Below are 14,297 nucleotides of genomic sequence, written 5' to 3'. Positions count from 1 at the left end.
AGAAGCAGGGAGTCTTGGTAGCAGAGTCCAACAGGACTGACATGTTAAGAGCACTGTTGAGCCAATGCACTTGTTGAATTCTACATTTTACTTAAAAATTACACAGAGAAATACACAAAAGTGATGCATTGAATCAGTTTCATTTGCGTAATGGACCTCCCTGGATTTTGATTTCCAGTCACAGACCATACACACATCTACTGATACCACGTTTTCTCCTTACACAATAATCCTTTGCCTTTCACTTTACAGGGAATTGGTTTAATTCTAACCTTCGGTTTAAAAATATTCCTGTATGCCTTTATTGAAAGATATTAAAAGGTAAACTAAGTCGAAAGTAAAGCTATAGTGGGCTCCTTACTTTGAGTCAAAGGTTTACAAAGTAACACTTTTAGAACCTAGGTTACTCTGCAGCTTTAGGAAAGCTGTATATTCACACCTGAACCTTGCACAGCGCAATGCTGCAGTGCCTGGAGGCATTTGTTCAGCACAGTTGCTGAACTATCTCCACAGAGCAAACATGAAAATGAGATTTCCTAGTTGCTGTGAATAAAGGTATGTAAGTACATTCATTCCTCAGTCTTTAGCCTGGTTGAAGTTGATGAGACAAATACTGACTTGATGTACAACATTTGAAAAAGCATGTTATTTTTATTATTTCAAAAAGTTTAATTTTGAAGAGGTTGTCATGAAGACAAATGATGCAGATTTCCTCTCCCCCCACCCTCCTGGCCTTTCCAATGCTAGCAGAATTCCACACTAGCCAGCCAACTACATACACTTACTTAATCTGAATGAAGGGAAAAACTGAGGTTAAAGATTTCCAAAGCTGCTCACTTGAACTATTTTAAAAACAACTTAGAAGCAGGGGCCTTCACAGGTGCAGACTTTGCTAGGTTTGAGTGCTGTATTCAGAACAAAATCAGCTTCTTGTTTTCTAATATTTTGAAAATGTAATTCGATAAGTGAATCCTCACTGCAGTATTTAACAAAATGCCCTTTTTTTGTTAAAAACAAGGATGACATTTCAGTGGAATACTAGGTATATGTGCATTTAGTGGTTTAAGGAAAAAAACCAAACAACCCCAAACAATGCACCCTAATCACAGTGTTAAAGCTCCGAACTCCAGGACAGCTGTACTCCAACAGCTGCAATTAACTGTTAATTTTATTTTATTTTATTATTTAAATGTTTTATCTACATTGCTGCACTGTGAAAAATCAGCTTTCTCAAGAAATACAAAGAGAGAGAATGGCTAGTTTCAGGTAGTGCAGTAAGACTCAGTATAGCTTCTTTAATTTCTTTACACAGTAAATAAGACTTCTATTTATACCAACACCCTAGTCTGTACTTTCTTATTTACAGGAAATACTTTTACATATATACATGTTAGCAAAATACAGGGCTTCTCCCAGAACCAAATGCACTTCAGCTATATCTTTGTTATACAACTAATGCTTTTTTTTTTTTTTTAAAAAAAAAAGGTCAGAAAGCCCACCTCACTTGTTTTCTTATGCACAATGATTCCATGTAGCTAAATACTAAAATCATATTTATTTCCTTCCCATGTAGTACTTTCTCTAGTTACAGAACACCATTGGCTCCAGACCGATACTTGCAATTCACTCTGGCAGCAAGGAAGAGGTTTCAAGAGTCCAGCTCTAGTTGTTCTTGATTTTCACTGAGTCTTAACATAAGCTGTTGTTCATAATAAAGGCTCTTTGCGTAGTTTATTTCTTGAGATAGCTTCACTGCAAGAGCTTCAGATTTCACTTTCACCTGCAAAAAGAAAGGTGATTTTTCTTAGTGTGGTATTGCTGTTGTCTAAAGCAGAATGTATTTATTCACTAACTGAAGGGGTTAGGTTTAAGGTCTCCTGTAAGGAACAGAAGTGTTCTCAGAGCTGAGGCTGAAGTAAGGAAGAAGTGAGAGAGGGAGAGACAGGTAAATAGGTATTTTAGGATGAGAGCAGAAACATCTTGCAATATTTGAAGTTATTTATTTCCTTTGCTTCCCCCTCCTACCTTTTATCTGGCTTGTCTGTTTGGAATGTAAACTGACTTGGGTCAGGGGTGAGCTTGTAACCTTGCCTGTGAAATAGACCCCTGAGCAACTACTGTAATGAAGCAAAACCCCCCTGTAATGGGTTTTAGAAGTGAGAGTTCTGATTCACTTCTGCATGCATGACATAAATGCTCTTTCCAATCTTAGATACTTTACAGTAAAAAAAAATACTATATATAGGAGGAGAAGACTAAATAGACAGCACAGCACTTAAGTTTCACATATGTATTATAAAGTTAAAAGCCTTTCTCAGGTAAATACACATTTCCTACTATAACTTTTCTGCCTGCAGGAATATTGTAGATTTTGCCTTCCGCTTTCCTCAGGAGTCTTGGGAGCAAGTTCTGCTGTCACCTAAACCTTTTTGGCAGCAGCTATTTTCACTGCCCACAGAACAAAGTTTTCATTGCTATGCAGCACAGGAAACCAAACACTAATGACTACAAACACTTCCAGCACCAGTACACACATAAAGGGGAAAAGAAACCCCCGCATGAATGAAACAAGACGTGCTAGATTCTTACCATTGGTTTTTTCTGTGATGGGCCTGGCATTGCTACACCACTACTTGTATTAACAGCTTTCTTTGTCAGCTGTATATACACGTTCCTGTGGTCTTTTGAAACAAGGCAGTGGTAGAGATCATCGTACTTGACTTCTAGGAAGATGGCCTCGCGGTCTGTGTAATCACCACTCTTGAGGAAATAAACAGCTTTAGACGAAATGAGAACACAATAGCTGTCTATGTTCTCCACTGCTATGAAGCTGCAAAGAAAAAAAAATTACTCACTTGAAGCTCAAGAAATAGTAAATGTAAATGTCTTCACCTGTTAAGTTTTGAGTGACCTTTAGAAGTCTTTCAGAAAAATCAATAGCGTAACATTTTGTACAATTCATCTGTATTTAATTTAAACTGTTCTGAAAATCAAGCTGATGAAGTACTCTCTCACCCAGTTAAAAAAGATCATGCTGTAAATCAAATATTAGCACTAAATGCCTAGTTTCTGGCTTTGGACATTAAAAGGGCATATAAAAATATCCTGTAACAAGGCTCAAGAAGAGTAATTTCCTTGCACAGGAACACTGCAAGTCCTAATACTGACGTTTAATTGTAAGTTCAGTTCCATTGCTGCTACGTGAAAGGTTCGCAGACATTTATGACAAGAGCATTATCCTGCTACACATTGTAAACCTACCATGCTTCCTTTTACCACACACCTCCCTTGCCTTTGAAAACAAAAAACAAGTTTAACCTGCTGCCTGGATCAGTAGCTAGAAAAGAGAAATTAGCTGTTTAACACTGGGGTGAAAGGTTAAGCAGCAAGCAGGTTTCCCCAGAGAGATTAGTCTGAGTGATGAATAGTGGAGGTAGAAAAGAGTGAATTAAGAATATCGAGAATTATGATGGCTGAAAAGGTTGGTGTGTAAAAAAATAGCAGTAAGGAATGCAAAAGTGAAATATCTATTTCATACACAAACGCTTCTCCCTCACATCTGATTTACTACCGAAATGAACCTCATCAGTGGGGTTTTTAAAATGCTGAAAAATTCAGAAAATTAAATGTGAATACATAACTAAGAGTGTTAAATGGGAGTAATAATGCTCTGTCAACAACCTGTAACAGTAGAAGCCTATCTGTAAAACTAAGATTCTCATGCTATCAGGGAGGTTCAAAATTACTATTTTCCGAACTGTTGCTTGTACAAATCTGCTGCTGTTCTAACACATTCTGCAAAATACTCCACTGTCTTTGAAATCAATGAAGATTGTCAGTACGAAGAATTTTTGATACATCAGAAAAGCTTAGCATCTCCAAAACCACTGTCGGCTCTACCATTTAAGTAACACTTTGCACAAATTGCACTGAGCTGTATCCAAATAAACCCATAGTTCTAAATGCAATTTTAATAGCCAAAAATATTTCAAGAGGTCAGACCATGGTTTCTTTTTGTGGTGTAAAAGAATAATTCCCTAATTTTCTATTAATAGCCCTCTGAAAGATGGCATTCTGCACTGAACTTGTCTTTGCCCTGCCTTGTGCCTCCCAGTCATGTCAGCTGACAAATGCCCTTGCTTCCATAAACTTGAGAAAGGCATATACACTTACTCAACAACTTACGGTTTCATTTAAGCACTGAGAAGAGCACAGCCGTCCTATTAAAAAAAGGCCTGTAATGCACTTCATCCAGTTCTAACCTAGGATAAATCTACGGAATAGGGTAATTGAATTGGGTTCCTTTAAGTAAAGCAAAATGGACAAAAATGTGTATTTCAGCTTAAAAATACCTAGGTGAAAGACAATGTTAACACAGTTACTGAAACTAGCAATTGCCCCTCAGTTTTCCATCAGAGTTCAAACACTTCAGGGTAAGGTTTTGCCTTTGAAATAAGTTAATTAGGATGGAGAGGGCTATTTTTTATGAAGTGTCATAGAAAACTTAATTTTAAAATAGAGCAGCATTATAGCCTGCAGAATAATAGTCCTGTTCCTTAGGAGAGGTACATAAAGGCACATAAAGTACAGCATTTTACAGAGACCCTAGCTTCGACTCGGGTCAGACTTCCACTAAAGTGGAACCAGAGGAAACTTGCTGGCACATTGGTTTTCTTCTTTTCCAGACGGGAACGAAGATGAAAAGGTGATTATCAGAACCCCCTAATGCTGTAGCACTGTCCTTTGCAATTGTCACTGCAGAGCTGAGGAACTTGGAAAGGTTTTGTATACCCACAACAGCAGATGGGCTGTTTCCCTGGTGTATGGTATTACAGCCCTCTGTACGCGGGACTTCCGTGGAGAGAATGAAGCACAAAAGCTACCGTTAAGTTCAGTGGAAGCAACTGGGTCATCAGACTACAGTTTTGTATTTTCTCCGTAAGAACAACAGATTACATTTCTAATTTTCCATACAAAATTTTTACTGCTGTCATGTATATATTTGGAGGAATGGAAACAGAGAATGGTGATTTAATGGTGAAGCACAGAAACATTAGCTAATTTGTAGTTCAAGCTCTACTTTTTGTTCTAAGTTTGAGTCATGCATCATTACCCAGTTTCTTTTGCCAACTGTTACTTTCTTCTCTGTCTAGTTCTCAAAATGGGTATTTAACCTTTTAAGATACTACTTCCAAGATACAACTTTTTTTTTTTAACCTATACTTCTACACTGCTGAAAAGATCTCAAATTAATAAAATGAAAAATTAAATGAAACATGATCCAGTAGAACAAAGTAGAAGCAACCAAATCTCTGGAGAATTTGTGGGTTTTTTAACAACATCAGGAAGTAATTACACAATATTTTCCAGAAGTGAAACAGTGAGCCTAACTGGAAAAAAATGTGGAAACATTTAGTTAGAACAGTAGAGCAAGGTATTAAACCCCCTTTTATGGATTTAACTCTGAAGGAAAATATGCAAATAATCAGGTCTTTAAATGTGTTTCTGATTACAATACTAGGATAAAAGTCAGAGGCATAATTTTGCATTTATTTTCCATGACAAGCAGCACTGTTTTCTTGTTGAATGATGTTCCTAGTGGTGAATGTCGCAGTGAATGAACAGTGTGACTCAATGACAAAAGCTCACTGATGTGCTTACAGGGTTCTGCCAGTGCATGTGGAGGGTTGGACATGCATTCTGCGTGTTAAATGGACTAATGATCACTTCGAACCTTACTGAGATTTCATCTTCTGTAACGATAGAAGGGGACCGAGGACATTAATGGGAGCGGGACTCAGTGAACCAAGACTCTGATTGTTCCCCAGCCCTTGCCTTAGCGGGATCAATGGCAGTTTGCAGCAAGGGAACCAAAGGAGCCCAGGGCACCTGCAGCAATGTTTGTATACAGCCGCTGGACAGGCCACTATGGAAGTCATCAGGTGCTCCCGCTGTGCTGCTCTCGGTACCCAGAGAAAACAAACGGAATGTGCGTGCATGTGCACGTGTAAAGCAGTTTCAGTGCCTCTTCCCCAAAGACATGAAGATACAATGGCAGCAAGCAGAACTACGTAGAGTAACTGGAGGTCAGCACTTACAACTCATCTTGGATGTTGTCAGTCAGTTTGAACAGCTGTTCTTGTCCCTCTGCTTGACTTTCTAAATAGCGGGGCAAGAGCCCTTGAGGTCCTCTGCAGCAGCGTGGCTTTCTCACTCTCTCCGCTTGTGTCCTACATGCAATATAGATGCAGAAAAATGACTTAGTGCAACAGCAGCGCTTTTCCTTCCACTTAAACCTGTCAGCACACAAAGTTGTATTTATTTTGAAATACGAGGTGTGACAAAGCCTTTAAAAATAGAAGGTCTTCACAAATACAGCACATAGATTCTGTAATACTTGACCTGGAAGACATCGTGTCTATTCATATACCTTTACATTTCAAAGAAATGTCTCCCAGTTTTCCTCTACAATTAAGGGGCAAGATGCTAAATTAGGAGGAAGAGCAACCTAAACAGAGCATACTGGCTGCAGATTTTAGGATCTATTTATCAGCAGACTTTTACTGATTTGACTGTTTCTTCTCACTTCTCTACAGAAAATAAGAGTCCATCAACCTAGATAGAGCTCATGTTGATGAGTGTCAGTAGTTTGAAAATTGAAGGGTTATGGAAATAGGTACATGCAGTTAAGAAAAAAGAAAAATCCACAGTTAATTAGAGTTTCCATAGTCGGGTTTAGCATACTTTACCCTTCTTGAGCATCTATTAAAAAATGACAATAGTAAGACACGCGTGTGGCCTAACAGACATTAAAGGTTGATACTGGCCACAGTACTAAACAACTGCAGGCTAGGTTCCTCCCTTAGCAGTATTTTGTTAAAAAATAATACTCTGAATTCCTTTAAGCTTTTGGAATGCCCTACCCCTGAATAACTGTGTTACAGGCTGCCTAGCCCTACTTTATTCTCTGTCCTTTCCCAACATGATCACTCCGGGTCTGCTGCGTGTTTTTTCATCTCTCAGGCTACCGCTGTTAGTAATTTTCCAAGCCAAATGCACCATTTTTGATTAGTGCTCTCTACTTCCCATCTTGAGGCTTTGTAAAGATCCTGTGCAATGATCTGCTTCTATCCTTTTTGATGAAAAGACAGGAAAAAAATCCCATGAAACAATGCATTTTCTTTTTACGCTGCCTGGCAATAGCTCACAAGAGTACTTGTCTTCTAAGCTTTGCTTTCCGCAGATGTTTTCTCTGGAGCCTTGTTTCTTTCTTACCTTTCCCTTTCAGCAGTCCTGTCCCAGACTTGCAACCCAGGCACCCTTTTAAAATCGGTTTTCCTTCGAGTCTTTGACACCCTTGCCTTTTAATAGTGACAGACATGATTTCTGCCCCTTTCCCTTCAGGGCTGTAGTAAATGTTCCTGGAATGGAATCTCTTACACGCCATTCATGACTTAGTATCATCTTTGCTGCTCTCCCATCGGGTCACTGGCTCTCAGTGTGTTTTGGCTGTCATTGCTGTCTGGTATCAACAGCATACTTTGCAAACAAGGTGTAGAAGCCAAAGATACTGGCTTTCCAGTGCAGCAGAGAAAAACATCAGCCAATTTATATCTTTAATACATGATAACTATCTGGTGAGTTCTGAGTTTATTAATAAGATTATTACATCTCTGACCTGCATAACAAATTGCAGCGGCTCAGAAGTAGTGCTTCTCACTGATCCTCTTTGAGAGGAATTTCAGGAGAGACAAAAAGCTGTTGACTTCACTTCAGCTGAACTATGGTTATGCTAAGATGGAAATTCAGTTTGCCAGCAGGGAGGATGAAAGGAAGAGTGGAAATTCTTCAACTAAAAGAATGCAAAATAGAGCAGGGGCCTAAGAAAACATAACAAATGTTGTCATTAATAGTACCAGTAAAACGTTATCTGCCAGATTTTCAGCTTTACCTCTGCTGACAGATGTTCTCACTGCTTTACCTGTCCTGCTGCACTGCTTCCGCTTTTGGTTACATGTTAATTAATTTCAGTGTTACACATCCAAGCTTAAAAAAAGGCAGCATGAAAATTGCCATTTACTGCATAAAGGTACTTAGTTTAGTCCTTGTCTGCAAAAAGTGCAATGTTTTAAAACTGTATTTTTCTATTAGTAGCATTTCACTGAATCAGAATAGCCTAAACACTAGGTAAATAGGTGACTTCCCCAACCGAATAACAACTGTCTACAGTGGTTAGGACTTCACTATTAAGTACTATGAGTCTGGAGCAAGTCACCTTAGATGTTTCAGATATAAACAGGATTCACCTGTGCCAGGTAGTTACATGACAGTATTGTTACCCTTCTGAACCTACACCAGAGGTGAACAAGTAAGTGCCTGGTTTTACCTTTTAGATTCTTACAAAGCAGTAAACAAAAGTATGGGTTTGCCTTCATGAAGTGCAAAATGTTCCATGTTTTCATGAGGCAAAGTTCCAAAGAAACGTCCTACTTCTAACTTCCCAAAACAGTAAAATGGCAACATTTGACTTTTCCAAGAAGCCCCCATTGACTGTTAAACCTCCCTACAGCACCTGTAGCTTCTATTGACAAGTTTAAAGAGGGAATGTCTGAAGCATACTGTAGTTTGTCATTAACTATTGGCCAATCAATAACTTTTTACTGAGACACTTTCTATTATTCAAGAAAGTTAGATAACCATCCATATGGGAGTGAGCAGCAACACTGCATAATGGTTTTTACATTAACCATCTTTCAGATAAACATTCAACTGTGCTGTCGTCTTCTGTAGTACCATGAGAAGAGGTATCTGAACCATTGCAAGCAAGACTACTGTAAAAATGAGGACAGAACAGGCCCTTCTAATCAGACCTTTTCTGTAGAAACCAGAACATCAGTGAAGACTGGTTTCTAACATCTGGCTTAGAAGCAGATGAGAAAGTACAGGTATTACAAAAGTACCAGGCACCACAATGAATTTCTGGAAGGCTTGGCAATTTCTGAGTTGTAGGCTTGGATGCAGGTTGAGTTTAGGTTTTGTGTTTCTTTTTAAATGGAAGAAGTACTTGAGTACAGTGCTTACTGTCCCCACTGCTCCTCCATGCTAAAATGTTCATCCTGGTGATAAAAGGTAATTCTCATCTTGGTGATAAGAAGGTCAGCTGCTTTTCAACTAAGTGCCACTAGTGCTAGCACAAATTGCATTGATTTACTCCATCAGCCCCTTGGCAAATCGGTCTATTTGGTCTGGACAGCTAAAAACATTCCACACGACTTGATTTTTTTAATCTAAAAATTTGTTCTACTGTCTCAAGTTACGTTCTGTAAATAATAAGCAACGCTGATGAAATAGAAAAAGCTGAAGATTTGTAAAGCAGAATGAACGGTGGTGTGCCCACATCTGTGTTACATTAAACATGCACTCAACAGATTTGCTGATTCTTTTTTAATAAGCACACAAAGGCAATACAAGACAGAAATGCCCTCACGTCTACTAGTCACAGCAGGGAAGAGTGCTGCTGAATGAAGACACAAAGAGATTGGAAATGGTGTCAGAAGGTTGAGGCACACACTCCAGTTCCTCACTGTTCAAAGTTGAACACTGGAGCAGCTCTTTTCCGATGACTGTATGCACACTAAAAACAGTTAACAGTGTTAATTGGTTGGCTTTTGCTGAACAGTTCACAGAATTCTTGTGATTCAGTTTACCAGTTTTAAGCCAGGAGTTTTGTAATCAAACAGATCACCAACCCATTGATGTAAGGAAGCTGTTCAGGTATTATTGGTGATAATTATTTACCAACTTAGATTGAAAAAACTCTATGAGAGACATCACATGTTTTACAGAATTACTTTTATCCTTGTTCCTTCACGTTAATCCCTGTCAGGTTTACGCTGTCGGGTACATAGATGTGATTCTTGCTGAGGTGCATAAACACACAGTGCTTTTGAGAATGGTAACTGTTACTCATCTTTGAGGGTCTTTCAAACCTAAAAAAATTCCCTGAAGTGTACCTAGATTGCTTTGACAAAAACATTGAAAAAAATAAAAATCAGAAGGTACCAAACTTTGATATCAACAGACGATGCGCTGGTGTGCAAATCAGCCCTCCAAAGAGATCTCTCTGGCCACAGGGCTCTCCCCCACACTCTCTAGTAGTAATTTTCTTCAGCTAGACCCAGTTCTTGCTGCCAAAAGTTCCAGCAACTGTCATCAATGTGTCGCATTCATAAAGGTGTTCCAGTTTAACAACCTCATCATTCCAACCCATTTAAAGCAGTAACTTACTGGTTCTGGTATAGCTCAAGTTCTGTCAGTGTTTCCATTGTAAACTTGTTTTTTCAGGTTTGCATAAAATTTATTGATAAAAGCCTGCTCTGGGCTGTAACTTGGCATACTGACTTTCAGCCTGGGAACAATTTTTATCCCCTTGAAATAATTATAAAACAACCTTAGTTCAAACAAAGGAAAATTGGCAGGTAATATAAGCCCATGAAACAGTTCAATTGCTGCTAGTATTTTGAAGAAATAATATCAAACCTGTTACTTTCTTGGCTCTGGAAAAAGTCTGCTTCATAAATACAGGGAGTGCTTTGTCTAAGGAGGCTTTAGTGCATTTCAGACATTAAGAAGTGACTTCATCTGCCAAGTTAAAGGAGGAATGGCCTTACATCTTCTATCATAAAATACACTACTAAAATACCTGCTACAGTTGCTGGAGTTCAGTACTGAATTGCACCTCCAGCCTTCCATAGGTATCACCATCACACGCACAAAACTTGCACAAAACGCAGAATGAAGACAGTACTTGTCCCAGATGTGTAATGGGAGGACACAGTGTAAAGTAAGTAGTGCCAGAATCAATTAAATGCTAGCCAATGTATACCTTAAAAATTAACCTAAAAGTTCAGCCATCACAACAACAACTACAGATGATGCAATCATACCACAGGATCATAAAGGTAACAAATGAAAACAAGCGTATGCCATTTCTGGTATGGTCTGTATTTCATATACACACCTTTGCAAAATACTAAAAATCCGCTATTTCCAGAAGTCTTTCCTCACTGATGTACGTACTTTGCTTCAGGTGTTGAAGCCTTGTACAGGCAGGAATGTCCCCAGCATTATAGAATCACAGAATGGTTTGGGTTGGAAGGGACCTTAAAGATCATCTAGTTCCAACCGCCCTGCTGCGGGCAGGGACACCCTCCACTAGCCCAGGTTGCCCAAAGCCCCATCCAGCCTGGCCTTGAACACTGCCAGGGATGGGGCATCTACAGTGTCTCTGGGCAACCCGTTCCAGTGCCTCACCATTCTAACAGTAAAGAATTTCTGACATCTAAAGCTGAGCTTACCAAATACTGTGCATAAGGGGACAGACCGTGTTATTTTTTATGTACTAGTTCTCTGCATCTGAGAACATTAAATGACTTGGGCCTAATTTCAGGAAAACCTGTGGCGATCTAGATTTCATGTTCCGTTGTGACTGCTGGCAGACAGTAATGCTGTATTTCAAAGGGTGAGCACAGTTGCCTCCTTTCCAGTGTTGGGCTTTGGGGTGCAGTTCCCAACAGGCAGGTAATTTCTTGAAGACCTGACGCCTGAACCCAAAAATCTGGCACAGCTCTGTGATGGAATTCATTCACCAGTTCAGACACAGATGCTTTTAAGGTGTGTTAAAAACGCACATGCAGTGCAGGCAGTCTGAGTGTTGGATTTGGCATTAGAATGTCTCAGTTAGATGCAAGAATGTGTAAAATCATGAGCCAGACAGCTCCCTGCTGACCGCATATCTGAGGAAGCTTATATGCACCGTTTATTCCAGCAAATGCATGGAATATATTGTGCTTGTTAAATGTGTTCCCAAAATGCTAGTTTCAGGCAGAAACATGCAAATAAATGGTGCCTAGGGTTAAAACCTCCCACTTACAGTCAAATCCCTCCTCTTTTGAGGGATCTACCAGCTCAGATGCTGAAGACCTTTATCTGACCCAATATACTTTTAGGAGAAGTAGAGCATGCTGAAGAAGCAACTGTTTATCATGTAGGCTGTTCCTGCCAACTTCTTAGAGATGTGGCTCTTCTCCTCCCTCCCCCTCTCTTCTGTATACAAGATCAAAACAAAACTAAGAACTATTCCTTGGGTTTATGATTGTACTCAACCTCTTCAGGCTCCAAGTTCAAAAGGAAGTGAGAAGAGCTTAATTAAGACATCAAGATTCACTTCTTTAAAACGAGCAGAGCAGCAGATGTACTCACCCAAATGGCATGTTCTTATGACGTCCTTATTACAACTCCAAGATCTGCATAAAACGTACGTGCTTGCATGCTAGGCAAGTGCATGGCACTTACACCACTTAGACTCTGTGTATCAACCAGTGTTCAACCTTTGGTGTTTGCTGCACCTCTGACTGTAATAGCTGTGCAGCAAATGAGCACTTTTTCAAGCACTTTGGGATCATCAAGCTTAAGTTAACAAAATGTAACACTGCCAGTTTCCAATCTCTCCTAGACTCTTCCTGTACTGATCACTGAGTGATGACTAGAGTTGTCACCTTAAAGTTTCTTGTCTCACAAATGTGTTGAAAAATGCTACCATTCACCACCTGATTCAATGTAAAAGATACGGTTCTTAGCAGGGATTTCTTGTAAACGCCTATTTGAAAAACACGAGCTGAACGTACCTTAGTGAAGATTAAAGTGCCCAGGGTCAGAACATTACTGTGCCTCAGGGTGCAGCACGAGGTCCTAACGCTTGCCGGACAGGGCAGTGGTTGGAGCATTGGTCTTACTTCTGCGCTCACGTTTATAAAGGTCCCATCAACGCCCGTTTGCAAAACATGACCGTGCAAACATGGTCGCTTCACCTCGAGTGTAACAGGAATGTTCCCGTATTCCTACCTTTCTGGGAAAGCAGATCCACTTCGGGAGAGAAAGCAAACCAGGGGCCCTGCCCAGCACCGGGACATTAGCTGCCAGGTGTGCACAAAGAGCTACGTGAAATGAACTATGCTGACTGAACGTGTTTCCTCTTCAGACCCTCCTTTATACTTTACATACTTTTCAGTTAGTACAACAGGCACAGCAAAGTCCTCTAGCACAAACCACACCAAACGAAAAGGTACTCCGAAAGTTTGTTTTGATTTTTAAAGTTCAGAGTTGCAAGAACAATTCGAATCAACTGGCTGTACTTACAAAACTGATAAAGAGCGTTCCACATGTTAAAAGCAACATTAGGTGAAAAAATTATCTATAAAAATACCAGCCACATGCTAAATGAGGTGACATCAAGGCAATAAATAGCTCCATCTGTATGGAAGAGTTTGTAGAACAACACAGAAGACATCTCTGAACAAAAAAGTAACTATGGACAAAGTAGTACTGAAAAAAAAGTGGGTTGGATTTTTTTTTTGTTAAAAAGAAAGATCAGTTTTACATATTTTTCTCTGATCACTTTATAAATCTGCTGCACATTAGAAATCAGACACACGTGTATTTTTTCCAAGAAAGTTGAAGGTTTACATTTTTAATAGCAATGTGACTATTTCTGAATGGCAGCAGTATATATTACATGCAGCGTGAGAGGGTTAAACAGGACAGCCTCAACTCTTTATAAACTTTTGCCCTCTGGATATGTACTCATTGGCTGCTGTACAAGACTTGAGCTGTATTACACGCCTTAACGATATGGTTCAACTGTCGGTCAGGCTCGGGGCCTGGCAATAGGCCAGACCGCAATCAATGGGACACAAACCTCCCCCTTTCAGATCATCACGGAGGCTCATATTATCTCCTTTTTGTCGTGCTGGTTAAATTTATGGAGCAGAACCCCGAAGCTGCATTCCTTGGCTTGGGCCGGCCCACGCGGGCCTCCCTTTGTTTGGTACTGTAAGCGAGGCGTGCTTTGGAGGATTGCAGGGTTGTTAGTTCAGGCACTGACTGTTTGCTCATGACTGAAATGAAAAGAGTTCAGTGGAAGGGCAAAAGGACAGCACAAGTGTAAAACCCCATCCCAGCAGGCCCTGGGCTCCCATTTACAGACTCTGGACTAGGACTGAACAGAAAACCTCACCCTTAACGACAAAGGAAAAAGTCTGTCTAGTAACAGGTAAACAGCCTAGCAGTATGTTAGCACGTACCTTGCCGCAAGGTCCCTCGCTTTCAATGACAAGCCTGTAATTACTACATAAATAACTAATCTGGCTTAAAATACTGCTTAGAAGTGGTATTAGTTTTAAAGCAATGCTGTATCTTTTGATTTGAGAGTAAAACCTGCCAGTACAAACAGTAGTACC

General features: G+C 39.8%; 1 protein-coding gene across 7 annotated transcripts in view; it reads right to left on the bottom strand.

The window, feature by feature from the left end:
• Window positions 1–70: 70 nt before the first annotated feature.
• VPS13D (vacuolar protein sorting 13 homolog D) overlaps window positions 71–14,297 on the bottom strand; it is a 103,023-nt gene continuing 88,796 nt past the window's right edge. For 5 of the 7 annotated variants that reach the window (XM_075773486.1, XM_075773487.1, XM_075773489.1 and 2 more), the window contains 3 exons: window positions 6,099–6,230; window positions 2,590–2,830; window positions 1,501–1,780 (listed from right to left, as the gene is read on the bottom strand). In XM_075773486.1, the coding sequence (XP_075629601.1) occupies window positions 1,649–1,780; window positions 2,590–2,830; window positions 6,099–6,230 (505 nt within the window). In that variant the 3' untranslated portion in view covers window positions 1,501–1,648. Of the gene's footprint in view, window positions 1,781–2,589; window positions 2,831–6,098; window positions 6,231–14,297 lie in introns of all 7 variants that reach the window. The other 2 variants (XM_075773491.1, XM_075773492.1) reach the window with 1 other exon arrangement.

This window comes from Balearica regulorum, chromosome 21 (genome assembly GCF_011004875.1).
Source record: "Balearica regulorum gibbericeps isolate bBalReg1 chromosome 21, bBalReg1.pri, whole genome shotgun sequence".
In the NCBI taxonomy this organism is placed as follows: Eukaryota; Metazoa; Chordata; class Aves; order Gruiformes; family Gruidae; genus Balearica; species Balearica regulorum.
The sequence above is the reverse complement of the archived record's forward strand: the minus strand, read 5'-3'. Positions and strand labels throughout refer to the sequence as shown.